Source organism: Setaria italica, chromosome II (genome assembly GCF_000263155.2).
Source record: "Setaria italica strain Yugu1 chromosome II, Setaria_italica_v2.0, whole genome shotgun sequence".
In the NCBI taxonomy this organism is placed as follows: domain Eukaryota; kingdom Viridiplantae; phylum Streptophyta; class Magnoliopsida; order Poales; family Poaceae; genus Setaria; species Setaria italica.
The window spans coordinates 35,275,167-35,293,056 of record NC_028451.1 but is presented as its reverse complement, the minus strand read 5'-3'; the positions used below and the strand labels follow the sequence as shown (position 1 = coordinate 35,293,056).

General features: G+C 46.6%; 3 protein-coding genes across 3 annotated transcripts; 1 reads left to right on the top strand and 2 right to left on the bottom strand.

Annotated features, from left to right (window-relative positions):
- Positions 1-416: 416 nt before the first annotated feature.
- Positions 417-5,303, bottom strand: LOC101786519 (ATP phosphoribosyltransferase, chloroplastic). The gene is made up of 11 exons (XM_004957103.4): positions 4,921-5,303; positions 4,750-4,809; positions 4,019-4,132; positions 3,571-3,636; positions 3,388-3,495; positions 3,204-3,287; positions 2,572-2,673; positions 2,249-2,362; positions 2,087-2,167; positions 1,582-1,701; positions 417-866 (listed from the first exon to the last, which is right to left on the bottom strand). Exons 1-11 carry the CDS (start codon positions 5,179-5,181, stop codon positions 771-773), a joined length of 1,206 nt encoding a protein of 401 aa, XP_004957160.1. The 5' UTR covers positions 5,182-5,303; the 3' UTR covers positions 417-770.
- An 800-nt stretch (positions 5,304-6,103) lies between these two features.
- On the bottom strand, positions 6,104-7,165 carry LOC101786117. Its single transcript, XM_004957102.4, has one exon. It carries the CDS (start codon positions 6,846-6,848, stop codon positions 6,429-6,431), a length of 420 nt encoding a protein of 139 aa, XP_004957159.1. The 5' UTR covers positions 6,849-7,165; the 3' UTR covers positions 6,104-6,428.
- A 5,592-nt stretch (positions 7,166-12,757) lies between these two features.
- On the top strand, positions 12,758-14,656 carry LOC101785712 (fasciclin-like arabinogalactan protein 7). Its single transcript, XM_004957101.1, has 2 exons — positions 12,758-12,920; positions 13,600-14,656. Exon 2 carries the CDS (start codon positions 13,641-13,643, stop codon positions 14,433-14,435), a length of 795 nt encoding a protein of 264 aa, XP_004957158.1. The 5' UTR covers positions 12,758-12,920; positions 13,600-13,640; the 3' UTR covers positions 14,436-14,656.
- Positions 14,657-17,890: the final 3,234 nt, after the last annotated feature.

Genomic DNA, 17,890 nt, shown 5'->3' with positions numbered 1-17,890 from the left:
GAAATTGAGGTTGATGAGCGCCTCCTTCGGAAGGTTGAAAAGGAAGATGAAGCTATCAAGGTACGAGCGATAGCAGAGTTTCTCTTCTGGCTATGTGGAAGAGAGGGGGGCAGAGCTACTACTTCTGGTGCTGATGATCAGACTCCACTGTGCTGTCTGTGCACTTGTAGTAGGTGTTAGAGTCAGCAGCGTATCAGTTTGGTTGTGTGTCTGTTGGAGTTAACCTTTGCTATGGTTTGTTTCTCCAGTATTGAAGTACGAACTCCTTGTAAAACTTGTGAGTTGTGGCTTCGCTACTCTAAGTCTTAGGGCTTCCCCATGTCAACCTATTGTGGTCAGTGAGAATACTTCTTGTGATCTAGGAATGCATCAAAGTTCAGACAATAAATACAGCAGAGCACGAGACTTACGCAAGAGGGTCAAGAAGGTGACGAACCTTACCAGCTTTCCTTATTTTAAACATGATATGGCCGATTGTTCGACGTCACAGCGAGCAAAGTCACAACCACACAACAAATACACGAACACCCGCTATGAATACATCGGTGGGAACACGGACGGTCCAACAGATGCCTGGTGTATAAACAGCTGCGCCACAATGCACGACGGTACAGACCAAAATTTCCCGAAGAGGTACACTGACAGTGACAGATATTTCACACGGTAGCTCACTTCTGTATATGGGTTGTTTACATGCTTCAGTAAGGACTAAATAGTGCAGTGCACAACAGAGAACGTTGTAAGGGACCAGAAGCTGACGGTGCGCTAAGTTACAACCCCAGCTCTGAAAGGAGATTGCGCCACCTTGGCGTCTCCTCATCGAATATGTAGGTCAGCTTTGTTACTAAGACTCCACTGCCACCAATCTGCAGTTCCAAAAACCAGATATTAGTATTGCTTGTGTCATTAACATCAACAACCATACAGGTTCAGAAAAGATAATTATATATAGCATGACATAGGTTCTAAGAAGTTCTGGTAAGAGCTCCAACGGTTCACTGTGCTATGTGCAGAAGAAAGCAATAAAAGCTTTTTTTTAATCTCATTAGAGTGGAGGAAAAGTACTGTGCCTTCAACTGCTTCAAACGAAGCATAAACCTGATCTCAAATCCTAAAACTCAAATGCAATGCCAGAAAGACATTGCTTCAGGAGAATTACATTCGAAATTTACTTGGGATAGTTAGTGGAGAATAATCATCTTCGAACATTGCTTCAGGAGAATTACATTCGAAATTTACTTAGGGTCTGTTTGGTAGAGCTCTATCTGATTTTGATTCTCTATAGGAGCTGATTCTCTGAGAGAAGTGATTCTGTGGCTGAAAGTGATTCTCTTTGATTCCCTAGCATAAACTCTTAAAATCAGGATGGAGAATCACTTCACAGAATCAGGAGAAACTATTTTTTTCAGCTCCCAGTCTCTTAGTTCATTTCAGCAGAGAATCACTTCTCTCTGAAAAAATGTTTGGCAGAGTTCCTAATCAGCAAGAGAATCAGCTCTAGGAGCTCTGCCAAACGCACCCTTAGGATAGATTAGGAATTTGAGTTTTCAAACAAAAGAAAGGATGAGGCAACAGTCTTACAGATCTCAGTTGTTGGATAGACTTGTAAAGCAACTTTTGTGGAACAACCACATTAATAGCATAGTATTCCACGTCAACTTTGCCATCACGTCTACAGTATACAGGACTTATAGTTGGACCCTGTTCACATCAACATGGAGTAAATAAAATCATAAGCAAGAACTAGAAATATAAGAATCCAACCTCGATACTTCAAACTACTGCAGCTCCAAAAGCCCAGTTCCCTTATAATGGAAGAAAAGGAAAGGGAACAATAGATTTATATTTCCTTACTCAGTGGGGACATTTAAATGACGCAGATTAATCAGATTTGATTCATGTGGATATTGTTTCTGCTACAGTTGTATAATAAATAAATATATATTTGGTCACAGATATAGTCTCTATGCATGATGAATGCAGCTCTATTTTCAAACATATAGATCATCATTTACCACAAAAGTGATACACTACCAGTTTTCAGAAGATAATGATAGTTGCTAGTTATAATATTCCTAATCATTACCTGCAATCCACATATTGATGTTTGGCTAAGAACTCTCTCTGCCACTTCTTCTGCACTGTTGCCCCTCATGTTTGCTGTGACCTAATACAATTATAGAAAGTACAATGATTTGATTGCTCAACCCAGTATAATCATACATACATAAGCTATATTAAGACTTACCATTAACTCTGCAGTTGCTCTGAGGTGAGCCTCTAATCTTTCAAGCAACTCATGGGTAATCTCCAACACACCTTTACGCTTGTGCAGAGACTTCCTACTCGCTACAAGAGTGGCCTGCATAGAATTTGGTATCTTAGAAAAAGGAATAAAACTCTTATCTTTGACAAAAGAAGCATCAACTGGTAGTTGGAAATATTGCCTATTTGACAGTGAGTGACTGAGTGTGGGCCCATGTGCTTGTGTGTGAGGGGGAGGGGGGGGGCATCTGGGCATGTTCATGTGTGTGTGTGTGTGTGAGAGAGAGAGAGAGAGAGAAGATTCACCTGGCTTTCAACAACTACGCCACCTTCAACTTCCTTCAAATTATTCTCACGCAAGGTAGTCCCACTACTTACAAGATCAACAATAGCATCAGCCATACCCATCTTCACAGGGAAAAAAAGAGAAGCAAATTAGAATCATGCACCAACCTTCATAGCCTCTTGGTACATTACCGTAAAAACTCATAAGCTAGTAAAGAAAAACACTAGTGCACAGTCCAGTATACCTTACAATAGTAAATGAACAAATCGAACCATCTGAAGAGATAAAGTTCAGGCACCCATTATCTACATCAGTCATATATAACCCATACAAAATTCGTGCCAGCCATCATAGTTACTAGAGCAAGAACATAAAAAAACATAAAAAGGCACAACAGACAGTAGTACACAAAATTCTATTTGAAATCCTAATTTGTGGACAGCGCAATGATTGAAGTATGCTAATACAAAATGTTGGCATTTAGATTCTCTACAGATCTAAATGTAAGTATCATTGTGGAGCAAAAATGGGGAACCTTTAACTATTGGGCCATCCAAATTCCAAATAAGTACATGGATGAAGCAAATAAAAAGAAGAACGGGGGGATTGCATCGGAACAGAAGGAAATCAAATGAAGAGAAAGAAATCTCACAGGAGGATATGACTCAAGAGCTCCATCAGCAGATAAAAAGCGAACATGCTTAAAACCTTTCTCTCTTAAGAACTTATCACCTAGCTGCAGCGCAACAATATTACATTAGTCAATGATCAGCAAAGCAATGTTCATGTGTCTGTTGGGGTGTCTAGAATTAGACTGATTGGGTGAATGATCATACATATCCAAATCCTGTAACAACACGTAGTGGCCTTTCTTCTGTCCATTCAGGCATATTTAACAAATCCTCTAGAGTATTTATATTTTCAAAAATGCCTTCCTTAGGTACCTGGTCACACAAGTTAACTGCTTCAGATATAAACTTAAATTAGGAATAGGTGAATGCGTTTAGATAGCACCATACCGCAAGGGATAAACGACAATGTCCAAACTCAAGAGCGTCATGAACAACTACTAAATCCTCATTGCCCTGATACATAAACTTTTAAGTAAGCACAAACCAGATACAGATTCTTCAAAAACAGAAAAAGTTCACATAAAGAATATTGTGACTAAGTTGGCAGAAATTCATGCTCCATGATATATGATTTCACAGCCTCCATGTGCGCACAAACCAATGAGGCAATTAAGTGTAAGGATAAAGATAATGAGAAATGACCGCACATCCCCTGTTTAATTGCAGGCGGAAGGTGCAAAGTGCAATAGTTACACTATTAGTTTCATATGTAGAATAATATTGTTAAATGGTGATTCTCGAATAAAAGGACTTAAATTGTGTGACAAAAGGAGCATCCAATACAGCTAAGACTGAAAGCATACACAAACAGAAACAGGATTGCTCAGAAATTTACCTTCCCGTATTCACTGACTATGTCAAAACCCACAATACCAAGGTCAAGATCCCCTGACTGCAGTTTACGAACAATATCCTTAGGCCTTTGAAACCAAACCTCCAGGTTCGGAATCTGCAAGAGAATGAAAAGATATCAGCCCATTAGATTAAAACTGGGTGAGAATTCTACTGCGACCAACTATCACTCGCTCCGCTCCCCAATATGTCAGACCAGCAGTCCGCTCATGCAACAGATTAGTAGTAGCCAACAAAAACCTTCTTGAATCTAAAAGATTATTCAGAAATGTTGATAACCCAGTTGGCCTAAATTTTCTTGACTAGCTGTAACTTATGACAAAAACATGTTCTGCAGCTTACATGGTTTTGCTACATGAATATCGCAGGATTCTTATGTAGGCTCACATTAGTGCAGGATCAATAGACACCATGAAACATCTATTTGGCATTGCTCCAACCAAACACCAAAGAGGCCTTGCATATAACCATCAGAATTATAGTAGCCATTTCCCACTTGCTAAGTGTTAAGCTTACATTACAATAACCTATCTTACAGAAAAATCTAGGGAGTAGAAAGCTATAATACACTGCTCATAAACCCCATTATCCTAGCAGTGAATCAGGAACCACTGGTAGAACACCTACTCACAGAGTCACAGCAACTGGTTACCCCCCTGCCAGATTCAAGAGGTGGTAATTCAATCAGAGAGGACATAGTTCTGTGAACCTCACCAGCGGGATATCAGCAGTGTACTGCCGCGGGTTGAGCTGCCTCACCAACAATTGGCAACTCTGCACCATCAAGCAAAAACAGCAAGACCATAACGGAATCAGCAAGCCAATCATACAATTCAACATTTCGGACTCAGAAACGGAAGTACGCGCAGGGAAGGAGTACCGAACCTTGAGCAGGTTTAGGGTTTGCTCGGCCATGCGGCCCTTGCTGGGGAGCCCGATACGGACGACGGTGCGGTCCGCAACCGGGGGAACCACCGCCGCCGCCGGTTTAGCGGATACGGCGGTCGTAGAGGCCGCCGCCCGCGGAGCGAGAGAGCGGGCCCTCACCGCCGGCCAGGGGCGGAGGCCAAGGCGGAAGCTGGGCTGTGGCGCGGGTGACTGGGATAGAGGGATGCCCGTAAACTGCGCCGCCAACATCGCCGGCATTTTGGGGGGTTGGTGGTGGGCGGGTGGTGGCTCGCTGCCGTTATTCGGTGGAGTGAGGCTGGCGGCGGTGTTCGGCGGCGACGGAGCGGGTGCAGTGAACAGCAGCAGCAGAGAATATCCGGCGCACGAGGCTTTGGGTATCTAGCCCGGGTCCCGTTTAGGGCCGATTGCGGCCCGCTATGGTGAGGCAAGAGGCCCAACACAATTTTTAGTGTTTTCTATAGAAATGCATATTTCCAATTTTCCACTAAAAAAATCCATGTAACAATGTTTGTGAAATGAATAGTCTTGAAATATTTAGGTAGTTTTATTAAGACGGGCAGTGAAGAAGAAAGAGACGAGGTTGGATTTTCTTTGTAGAACAAATAGTGTAGGATCGAATCATTTCTCTAATAGTGTTTTGCAACAAAGCGAAGCCGACGCGTGTAACGGTGAAGACCACAAATGTAAGCTACTAGCATTGCACAGCAAAAGGGTATCAAAACCATCACCAAAAGATCAGCATAACCACTCATGAAAAAGAGAGGTCACAGCGTAACCTTTTGGCGTGCCAAAAGGCAAAGTCGTGTTTGCTCGCGCAGGGCTGAAGCTCTTAAACGACCATTGCATGCGCCAAAGAGCCCTCTAAATTTTGCACGGCTATGCTTTGTATCATCCGGCCCTCTAAACTTTTGTTACAATTTTATGCACTACCTCCAAAATGAGGTACTACTAGTAAGAGAGAGGCCAGGGCAGATCGAGCAGGTAGGGGGAATGTCCAAGGAATGGAGACATTTCAGATAAGCTCAGAAAATGAAGTACAGTACACTAACGGTACGGTTGTCAGTTCTACGAACACGAAAGATTAAGCTCAACTGTCATTTCCAGGGTGTGCATAAGTAAGCTGAGTCATAGCCAGGGGCGAACGTTGCGAAGATTCAACTAAACAAAACAGAAATATAAGTTCATTATCACTCTCGGCGTACATTAGTACATTTATACTGTCACGGTTACACAGCTGAAATCTCGATCAGTCAGCATTAGTTAGTACACGCGCTGCGGTAATACAATGGTACATGAGCACACGCTTGACGCCGCTCCAAATACTCTTGTGCGTAATACGGAGTAACTTGTAAGTACAAATGCGTTGCGAGTCTACTATGAGACACCGCATCAGAAACTCGATCTCTCAGGAACTGCGAACTGCATCACGAGTTCACGACACGCCGAGGCACGGCGACGGTGAGCCCTCGCCGACGGTCGGTCGGTCACGCTGCCGTGGCGGCGGCTGCCATCTCCCTGTCGACGGCCCTCCTGAGGAGGCTTCCTTCCTCGACGACCATCTGGACGGGGAGCGCGCCGAGGCCGCTGGCGACGGCGAGCATGAGCTCCCTCATCTCGGCGCGGAACTCGTCGGGCCCCACGGCGCCGTCCCCGTCGCGGTCGAAGCGCGCGAAGAGGGACCCGTAGAGCTCGGCGAGCTCGGCCGCGGGCGCCGGCGCGTCGGCGCCGAAGTGCGCCTCCCGCACCCGCAGCGCCGCCAGCTCCCGCGCCATCTCGGCGTACGAGAGCCGGCCGTCCCGGTCCGCGTCCAGCGCCGCGAACCGGGCGTCCACGCACGAGTTGAACGCGCGCTCGTCCTCCACGAAGCTCTGCACCGTCCGCCCGTCCAGGATCTCCACGCTCATCTTGGCCGGGAAAAAAACCTTCAGTTTCCTCACGATCGAGAGCTTGTTAGCTCGCTGGCTAGCTACGTGCTTGTGTTTCTGTCGACCGGTTTGGAGAGATGCGGCAGGACCGTGCCGGAGTTTTATAGCGGCGCGCTAATTGAGCCGGGAGTTGGTTTTGCCGGGGGCAATATGCTGTGGGATGTGCCGAAGCATCAGCAACAGCGGGCGGTCTAAGAAGACTAATAATTCTAATCCGATATGCGCTCGCTTGAGATGTAAGCCAAGTTTCTGTTCTCCTCTAATCCAAAAGCAGAGGCTCTGGCTCCCGTCCCGTCCCATGGATTATTCGTTCGCCGGTAAAGGACTAAAAAGAGGGCAGGGTCTCGCAGAATACGCGGGGAATGTGCGCCTTCCCGTAGCGTCGAGTCGTGGTCGGCGCCGCCGCGCCGGTGCGTGTGTAGGAGGCCGCGTTTCTTCTGTTGGTGCGTTCGGTCGGCCGGCGTCGAGCGAGACCGCTCAGGACGTCCAGGAGTGGCAAGGTCGGTGGCGCTTACTTCCAGTCTAAGCTTCGTGTGGGCAGCGAGCTCCGGGAAGTCACTTCACAGTTCACAGTAGTTCACATCACTGTAAAAAAAAGTCCGAAACCATAGCTGATTGGCTGTGGTCGACATTCTTGTTGCGTCCGGCAGCCAAACCGGCCAGGACGTCAGAGGAGTGGCAAGGTCGTACTCGTACGCCTTGTCCGAGCGTTTAGCTGCGTGCAGCGAGCTCCAGGGATCAATTCAACCGCACGCAGGCGGTTCCGCGGTTGGAAAACCTTGCCTGCGTTCTGAAGTTTTTCCATAGCATGTCAGACTGAGCGGTAACAGTGACAGAATCATATTGTGGAGAAGGCGTACGGATACAATGGTGGTCTTCCGGGACATAGCAAATCAGGACCTTGTTTACTTCCCTCCAAAATCCCAACTTTAACACCATGCAAAAAGAAGATTCCACATCACATCAAACTTGCGGTACATGCATGAAGTACTAAATGTAGATGAAATTAAAACTAATTGCACAGTTTTGTTGTACTTTGCGAGACGAATCTTTTGAGCCTAATTAGTCAATGTTTGGACAATAATTCACAAATACAAACGAAATGCTACAGTTGCGCATTTATGGTAAAATGTCAATTTTGTCACTCCCAAATTGAAAACCAGGTTTGGTCCCCTGTTTCGCGGCTTCACTTATTACTCAGAGAAAGGTGTTGGCGGCCGCGTTCCAGCCCGCCAACCAAGCCCGTGTTCGGCACGCACCGGCAAGCCAGCAAGTTGGACCGAGACACAAGAACAAAGATACAGCAAGTACAAAAAGCTTCCGCCACACCATACCGATGGGCCCGAAACCTGTGCCAACCTGGTTCGGCCTACCGACAGTCCGACACCGGCCACAAGTTTCTATCAGTCGCTAATGGTAACCGCTAGGAAAAAATCCTTTCGACGTCGCTCGTATATTGTTATAGTCCGAGTTTCATCGCTTATGTGTAAAATCGGGTATCCCGTACCCTCAACTACGCAATATGCCAATATCGTGCGAATCACGTCCAAATGGGAACCGGTTTTGCGTCACGTGGTGTGGGACCCCACATGTTAGGCAACCGGTGGCACTGGGTCCCACATGCCTGGGGCGCTCTTCTTCTCCTCTTCTTTCGAGTCCACAGCGGCGGCCTCGCCGTCCTCGTCGTGCTGCGAGCCACAGCCGCCGAGTGGGGGTGGGAACAGCGCGCGGCGCAGGGCGTCACTGGACCCGCTGAACTTCCCCAGCGCGCCCCGGAGCTCCGCAGGTGCATGGAGCGGACGGGGACCTGTAGACAAGCGTCTCCTGCCCTCTTCCAAATCCCCAGCCAAGCACCCGAGCTCTACCAACCACCTGCCACCTCCCATTGCAAGAGCAGAGCAGACAGCCACACCAGCTCCAATCGAGCGACGATGCCTTCAATTAACAAACACCCTAGCTCCAATTAATTCTTCTTGCATCTGGAGAGGCCTTGCTCTCCCTGCTCGGCCATGGCGCCACCGAGCAAGCTCGCCGCTCCCCCTCCGATTGCCGCTTCGGCGCTTCCCATGCCCACTAGCGCTCAATCCCTACCCGCACGCGCCCCCGGCCGTCCTCGCCCATCTACCCCACCCTCGGACCCTCCACTCGGGCTACTGGCGTAGTGCAGGCGACGAGAGGACCGGCCGATTATAGGTTGGCCTACCCATGTCGGACGCGGACGAGGGGCACCATGGCGGGGCGAATCGACCTCCGGCACCAGGACGAGCGGCGGATAGAGACGAGGGCCGCCGGGCCTGCGTGTGGTGGACGAGAGGCGGAGAAGGACGAGGTCCGCCGGTCCTCGTGCGAGCGACGAGCGACTGCTGGGCATGGGGGAGCGAGCGGCCGCCGAGCATGAGGGACGAGCGGCCGATGAGCATGGGCGCGGCTGCTGATGGGGAGAGAGAGAGGGGGGGAGGAGGAGAAAGAGAGGGGAAGAAGAAAGCCACTTGGTGGATGGGGCCTACCGCCTGACATGTGAGGCCCATACCACGGCACGCGAATCACTCATAAAACAGCCTAGGGTTCAAAATAAACGGGTTTTAAAGACGAGGGAGGGCCGGTATGCGGTTTTGTACATGAGAGATGAAATTCCGACTACGACAATACAGGAGGGACGTCAAAACGATTTTTTCCTACCTGCTGCCTTCTCGTCACACACATTCCCCATGCTCTCTGTTGTGGGCCCATCTGCAACCTTCAGCAGCCCAGCAGCGAAAAACGGCCCAGACTTCCCCAAGGGCCCAAAGCACGGAGCCGGCCGCGTGCGGAGCGAACCGTCGGTGAGACGGTGACGCCGCTCTCCCGCCGCCCGCCCTCGGAAGCGAGCGACCACGGCAAGTCGGCGAGGCAAAGGCACGCGCGGCACGGCACCCATGGCTTGCAAGGGAATTAAAATAAGCCCCCGTCTTCCTCTCGCTCGCGTGGGGTGGACGTTGACGCCCGGCCAGCAAAAACCGCGGGTGCTCGGACGACATGGCAACCATCTCCATCCCTCTTCTCCCGCGTTCTACGCCAGGCCACTCGTTTTCCTCTCGTGTTCATTTCGTCTCCGGTGCCGGTGGCGGTGGTTCTCCCGTCACCCGGTCACCGACCGGTCGCCAATTATTGCACTCCGGGGACGTCTCCACGGCCGGTCTTCCGAGAAAAAAGAATATGGACATGGAGATCACGGGACGTCGGCTGCAGTCTGCACGGCCAGTATGAGACCGTCGATCATTTGTGTGCCGGCGGTGACCAAATGATTCTGCGTGGAAGTTAAAATATGGAGGAAAGATGTAGAGTTCCGTACAAGGTTTTGGTACCTTTTTTTCGTCGCTGCCAAATTCGCTGGTTCCTCACCTGATCGTGGATCTGCGAAATGGCTTTTCCTCTCGTTGTGTGTTTGATGTTGGGGCCACTTAGAAGAAAATGTGATCCTGACCAACCTTTACACTAAACAACTAGTAGGTTAAACTTAAACAGCGTACCGACCAAAATTTAAACATATACATCTTTTTTTACGTATGTTACGATCCAATTTTTTGTTTCAACTTTGTTTCGGCTTGCTTATTCGGATGTTAATGCCATTGTCTCCTAAAGAATATATGCTTTTTGTGACTGAAAAAAAATCATATGGCCTGAACCCCTGACGTTTCATGTTTGTAATGTATAAGGAAAAAGGCCTAAGATTATAGACTTGCGGTTGGTAAAAGGTGCGACAGCGAGTGGATTTAATCTAAAGTCCAAAGGATGTAAAAATCTAAGTACTACCTTGCGAGAGAGGAAAAAAAAAAGGTTTGCTTCATCCTGACAACAGATGAAATCAGGCTACCTCGACGTGGAACTTCAAAAGGGCAACAACCACTGACACGGCCTTTTCATCTGAGATCATTAGAGAAGTCATCAAAAGCTAGAGGTACTTCCATGTTATTCATTATGATCATGAATTAGGAACGAATTGGTTGTTTATATAGCGAAAGGAGCGGCATTACCTACCTGCAATTCCAGAATGAACAGGACCAAGTTTTCAGAGTATACCGAGTGAAAGGAAAGACTACCAAATTTTCCTGGAAAATGAAACCAAACCAAAAGGTAAAGTTGAAAAACTGTGTGACGCTTGTTTATAGTGAAAGGAGGCGCATTAGGTTCCTGCTGGACCTTTCATCTGACGGTTGTTTATGTGATATACAAGCTGTAACAAACTTCAACGTAGCTCTAACAAATGGCATGTGATTAATGTGCAGAAATAATATTTCAAAAACATCTGAAATATATTAGAAATGTGTTAATTCACAAAATGATGTCTACTTATTTTACTAAAATTTTGAATTTTCTTATTACACTCTGCTGCAGTCACATGCCATTTATCGATTTTGCACATGAACTTTAACTATCGCCAAAAAAAAAAAATCAACTATGCGGTCAAGTTTATCGATTTTGCAGCCTATGGATATTTAACATGTTACTTGATTGGGCATGATAAATAATGGTACTGAATATGATTTCCTATGGAAGCTTAATTGAGCATGACAGCTCAAGAAATGAACTTTCCTTTCCTTTGATGATCAAGGCGTTGATACCTACCGCTGGACAATTATTATTCTAGAATTGATGCAGGGGAAGATGCTTAATCGATCTCACCAGATACAGGACTGCATCAACTGAGTCAAGTGGCCGTCTCACCGACACTGCAAAATCAATTCAGGTAGTGAGCTTACATTATCAAATCCAGATGACAACTCATATTCTGAATTTCATTATGCACATAATTCATTCCTAAAGTAAATAGAATATTATATGCAGAATAAGATGCACATAATTTATTTCAGTTAAGAAGAACAAGGCCTATACTAAATAATTGCAAATCCTTCAACTCTAATCAAGGAACTAACATACCATTTCTTGAAAGATCATTCTCATGAGACAAAAAGCTAGCTGATGATGGCAATTTGTGACAGTTTCTCGTAGTCATGCGCTTGGTTACTTTACAAAAAAATCAGTTTGGTATTAGTACTTTGAGTACCATGCAAGTTGAAGGAATCCTTGTTATAGAAAAGGAGCATCGGTTACATTGTCAGATTTATTAACGACACCGGTGCACTAGGCTGACTTGTGAAGTCTTCCATGAATAGCCTTAGTAACTACTGCTTATTTGCTACTGACTTTTGTAGTTGTACATGTGGTGTATGCTCCGATGAAATCTTGATACCTATCATAAAAGGAATCTCTAAAGTCTGAACTTTTTTTTGTAGCGTAGGAATCTCTGTACTTAGAGCGAGCACACTGTTACTTCTGATCACGTTGCAATCCTATTTGTCCTATGACTTTTTCCTCGCAAAGATGTTGCAGAAACCTATTTGAGTCTCTAACGGATCTCGGTGTCAGGCAATGAATAAACAAGTCTCCAGTCCCCATACATCTTGTGACTTTGCACAAGGGTTTGCTTAAGAACGGTTTTGAAAGCGCAAAGTGCGCCACTGGACTCGAAAAAAGTCAGAAGCACTTCATGCAGCCGAGTGACAGTTTGGCAATTGACCTTACAGTAAAATTGAGGCGTTACATCCTATTGGTTAGATGGTTCATGAAGGGCCTGCCTTGAATACATAAATTTGGATGGATTTCACAGTGAACAATATATGTGTATAAGTGTATTGTTCTTGCATGATTGAAAATCATTTCTTAAATGGGGTCTAATTGTACTACCACTAACAAGCAGTGCAATTTACTCAAGAACAGAGCAGAAAGCTGGCCGAACAGGCAGGAGAAAAGTGCAGCTGGCCGATCCCCGGCCAGCTTTCATCATGCACCATCTTCGTTGAGAGCGCGCGGGCACCTACTACTGCCCCCGCCCACAACAGCTGCCACTCATACGAAACACCTCATTGTTTATTTTTATTCTGAAATGTTTTCTCCCGCTCCACACGAAAGAACACCAGCGTTTTATATAGCAGCCTCCTCTTCTCAGCGCTCCCTGCGTGCTGCCGCCTGGCCTCTCTTCTTCTCTCGTTCTCTCTTCCCTGCTCGGCTCAGGTCTGCTCCCCTGAATTTCTCTCTTTGTTCTCCAGCATTTGCAATGCAATAACATTGTGCGATTAGGAGTGTGTTTTTCATCTTTGCAAAGTTCTAGTTCATTGGTTAGCTTGGAATTGCCATGCTTGCATGCATTGTGATGCTTGTGTATCTTTTTCACACTTGATCTTGGGAACACGAACATATCTAGCACACAATGATATTTCTTCATCTTTAAGTCGAAGCGAAGATCGTGTAGGCTCTTGAGTGTTCATCTCTGTGTAGTTGGTTGGTTCGATCTTGACCTTTTTGTATTGGTGCTGAGATGTGAAAGTTTCTTTCCCCTTCTTTTTGTCTAAGCAACATGTCGTATCATTTGGTTGGCAGTTGCCCTCCGGCAACGTGCCATCTAAACTAATTAGATCTAATGACCCCTCTCATATCTGAAATTTCTTTTTTCCCCCTGGTGATAGCGAATGAATGAATAACCAAATGTTCAAACTGTATGCTACCAAGTAGACCAGTAACGTTACAGATACATAATACCATTGACCTGCAAGTTCTGAACACTGAACTTTAAGCATAATTTTGGTCATTGTGATCAAAGAGATTGAGTTATCAGATAAAATTCTTGTAGTATTCAGCATTTTCAGTTTCTGAATTTTGAAGGTAACCATACTTTTTTGCATGATCTCATCAGGTGCTTGGATCAGAGAAGAAGAGCAGCTACGCAAACGCCGCATGATGGGGTCCAAAGCTGCCATTTTTGCCACGGCCGTACTGGCCGTCCTCTTCTCCGCCCCGGCACTGGCTCAGAAGAGTAGCCCGCCCGCGCCGGCGCCCGTGTCGCTCCCGCCGAGCCCGGCACCGGCGCCGGCGCCGCACTACGTGGACCTCGCGGAGCTCCTGAGCGTTGCCGGCCCGTTCCACACGTTCCTCAACTACCTGGAGAAGACCAACGTGATCGAGACCTTCCAGGGCCAGGCCAACAACACCAAGGTGGGCATTACCATCTTCGTCCCCAAGGACTCGGCGTTCGCGGCGCTCAAGAAGTCCACCTTCTCCAACCTCACCTCCGACCAGCTCAAGACGCTGCTCCTGTACCACGCCTTCCCCAACTTCTACTCCCTGGCCGAGTTCAGGAACCTGAGCTCGCTCAACCCGGTGAACACCTTCGCGGGGTCGCCGTACACGCTCAACCTCACCGACGACATGGGCAGCATCTACGTGCAGTCCATGTGGTCCAGGCCCAAGATCGCCAGCAGCGTCTACGCCACCAAACCCGTCGCGATCTACGCACTCAACAAGGTGCTCCTGCCCATGCAGCTCTTCAGCAAGGACCCTCCGCTCGCGCCGGCGCCGGCGCCCGCGCCGGAGTCCGGGGCGTCCGACGCTCCCAGCCCGGCGGCCGGCAAAGCAGGCGGACTGAACGGCGGCAAGGATGACTCGACGAGCACCGCGTACAAAGCCGGTGCCGTCAGCGTGGCCACTTCCTTGCTGCTAGCCGCTGCAGGGTGCCTGATGCTCCTGTGGTGAGACTTGAGGATTCTTGCCATCTGTGACCACAGTGTCCGTGCTTCCCAACACTTGATTTCGTTTTTAATTGGTTGATGGAATCATTCTTTTGGACATATATGGTAGGCATGCCGTTAGGATCGAGTTGGAGTATTTTCACGTCACATTACTCTCATATAATTTCTATCATCTTTTGATGGATGAGTGATTCGATGAATACAGAAAAAAGTTTTTCGCTGCTAGCACTCTTCTTCTAGTCTCTCTATGCAGCTGGTGGTCAGAGACACATGGATAGTTGTTCAGTTAAAAGAACTAAAACTGCTTGCAACACGCAGCTTATCTCTGAATTTTCTGAATGACATTATTCATCTATCAACCTGTTGATGCCCACTGGACACGTGAGACATGGCCCAATGAGAGACTGGGTCTCAACTGATGAGTTGTTCCTGGCAGAAACAACATGCTCAAGATCACAACTTGTTCATTGAAGTGATTGTACGGAACTGAAAGATCGATGCATATGCTAAACATACTACTCCTACTTTATTCAGTTTTTGAACTTGGGGTGATTCTTGCCTTTGGCATGCCTATAGTAATAACGGAAACTTCCATGTGCGTTGTGTTCTCACACGCAACTAATCTTTGGTCTGAAGAATCTGTTTTCAATAAAAGATGTCTCAGATCTTGGGCGATCTGCTCAGTTCTCCTTTTGACCTAGAATAATTTTAACTACTTTAATTATCTAAGTTCAACAGCATGTGCTTGTTTTCCTAATGGTGTAGGCATGTCAACAAGTGTAGCATTTAATCGCAGAAAATAAATATGCTACACTTGTGAACTTTTTTTTTATTTTTAACCTTTTTTTTTAAAAAATAACCTCAGCGGGGGTTTATTTGCGCGGCCTAACCCTTTTGGCCGCGCCAGACCGCCTGGCGCGGCAGGCCCCCTGCCACGCTGGCGCGGCGAACCGCGGCGCCAGGCGGGCGCTGACGTGGGCGGGCTTTCGCCGCGCCAGCCCGCCTGGCGCGTCAGGGCCAACACTTAGGCCGCGCGCCGGCTCCCTTCCTCCTCCCTCCCTCCTTTCTTCCTGCTCCAGACACACCACACAGCAGCACCTTGCAGCGCCGGCCCCCGCCACCCCACCCCCAAATCCACCAAAAATCCGGCGTTTTTGGTGGGGGAAAGTAGTGGGAATCGATCCCTGCTTCGTGTGGAAGGTATTCCCCTACTTATTCTCGTGTTTTACCGTTGCATTTGGTAGATCGGAGGATGTTTAGGTGACTTAGGGTTAGGTTAGTGATTTGAAATTTTAATGAAATGCAATGGTGTTTTGTGTTAGATGATACGTAGTTCATACGCAATTGAGTCTCTGCCCGCGATATTAACGTGTAGAACTTGTTGAATGCTTCGATTTAGGTATATATTCATCCAATTGTGTGGTTTACATGACATGTATTTTTTTTATATGTTAAATTAATTAGTCTCATTTTTGTTTCAGTGTTTGTATTTTGTAGATCGAGTGTTTACATTTTATCAAAATAATGTATATAGCTAGTATGGATTACGTGTGTAAAGTATATTTGTGTATTAAATTTGTTGCACTTGATTTACAGGTGAGATGGCGTCGTTTGGTTCTGAATACAAACGGCGTAGGTGGTATGTGCGTTATGTGGGCGAGTCCAATGTTGCTGGTCCCGTACCTCCTGCTCTTCCGGTACCACTTTGTAGATGTGGCGCGCAAGCAGAGGTGAAACAATCAAGGCATCCAAAGACAGCCGGAAGAGCCTTCTATGTATGCAAATGGACTTTTGATCCATTGCCTGCCGCACCTTGCGATTTCTTTCAGTGGATCGATGGATCCGACAAATATGATCCTAGGATCCGCCTATTCCCATATCATAGCACAGAGCTTAAACCATACCATAAGTTTAGGCGTTGGGTTCCTCCTCCACCAAACCCACCTAGGATGACCGATGAGGAGAAGCAGGAGACTGCTTGTAGGCGTGTGAGGGATCCTCCCATGTGCAAGTGTGGTGTTCCTGCTAAGCTTATGCGTCCTAACTTAGGGGATCCACCTAAGTTTACTCCATTCTTTCGATGCTCCCTAAAGACTCATGTAAGTATATTACGAGAATATTAGTATGTTGTTTAGCTAGCAGTTATAATTTTGCAGTATATTGTTCATACTTTAACATGATGTTATTGCTTGGTAGTTGGAGAAGCGTTTTGTAGTTACTTTACATCTGAGTAGTTCACGTCATGGGTTTTTTGCAGGATGGGTGGCCGTTGTGTGATTTCAATGAGTATATATACGGCCCAATGGCAATGTGGCCAACAGAGGAGGAAGTGCGGGAGTTTGAAAGTGAAAATGCACCGTGGCCATGTGTGTCCTCTCCTCGTGATAGATGCAAGTGTGGTATATTGGCAACAGAAGGTGTGGTGCCTTCTGAACTTGGATATGGTTCGTTCTGTGGAAATGCACATGACGATTACTGGGTTAGTAACTACTCGTCTCTTATGTTTTATGAAGGTTGTAACTTGATTCAAATTTGTAAGAATATTGAATTGTTGTTGCAGGAGGGAAGGACATGTGATTGGGAAGATTTTTGTGGTCGAGATGATTTGTTATTAAAGTTGGGAAATACATCGGAGCCATGGAAGTTAAGGAAACAACAAGAAATTAAAGAAAAGATTAGTAAGAAGTATGATGTGCCTATTCCTGACGACGACTTGCTTTCGGGAAAAATATATCAAGATATGGTGCATGAGACTGGGGTGAAACCTAATGGACTTTATGCAAGGGAAACTATTATTAAGTATTGGAGGCAAAATAGATCCAAGTATCCACGACCTCTAACTGAAAATGAGAAGAGAGAAAATAGGAGGAAGTTGCAGGAGGAGAGGGAGTTGGAGAAACAAAGGTTGATGGAGGAAAGAGATCGCTTAGGTTATGTGGTTGATCCGAATGTGAAATACCCTGAGGGTTCATGGGAACAATATTTGCAACAAAAAGCGGCAAGAAAAAGAAGGCTTGAAATGGAAGAGTTACAACAAAAAGCGGAAGAGGCACAGATGGAGATGATGAAGGCTCTTGTTGCCGATTTACCTGTTGGTAAGGTTAATGTCGATAAGAAAGGCAAGGGAGTTGTTGTTGCCGGAGATGTTGATGATGATGATGATGACGACGAGTTACTATATGAATGTGACTCGGACTAGATGAACGTGTTGATGTAGCTGGATCATGTTTCTCTGTAGCTGTGAAAACAATGTAGAACATTATGTTTATGTTTATTCTGGGAACTACAATTAGTTGTCAAAAACTATTTCATTTCCGAGAGAACTATATTCAGACGCATCAAAGTTTGCCGTGACATGACTGGCTTCTTGTGGTTTTGGCGTGCTGTTTTCCTGAACTCCTGTCCACGGATCACCGTAGTCAATCTCCATGCATCTTCCCGACCCGGAGGTCAAGGAAA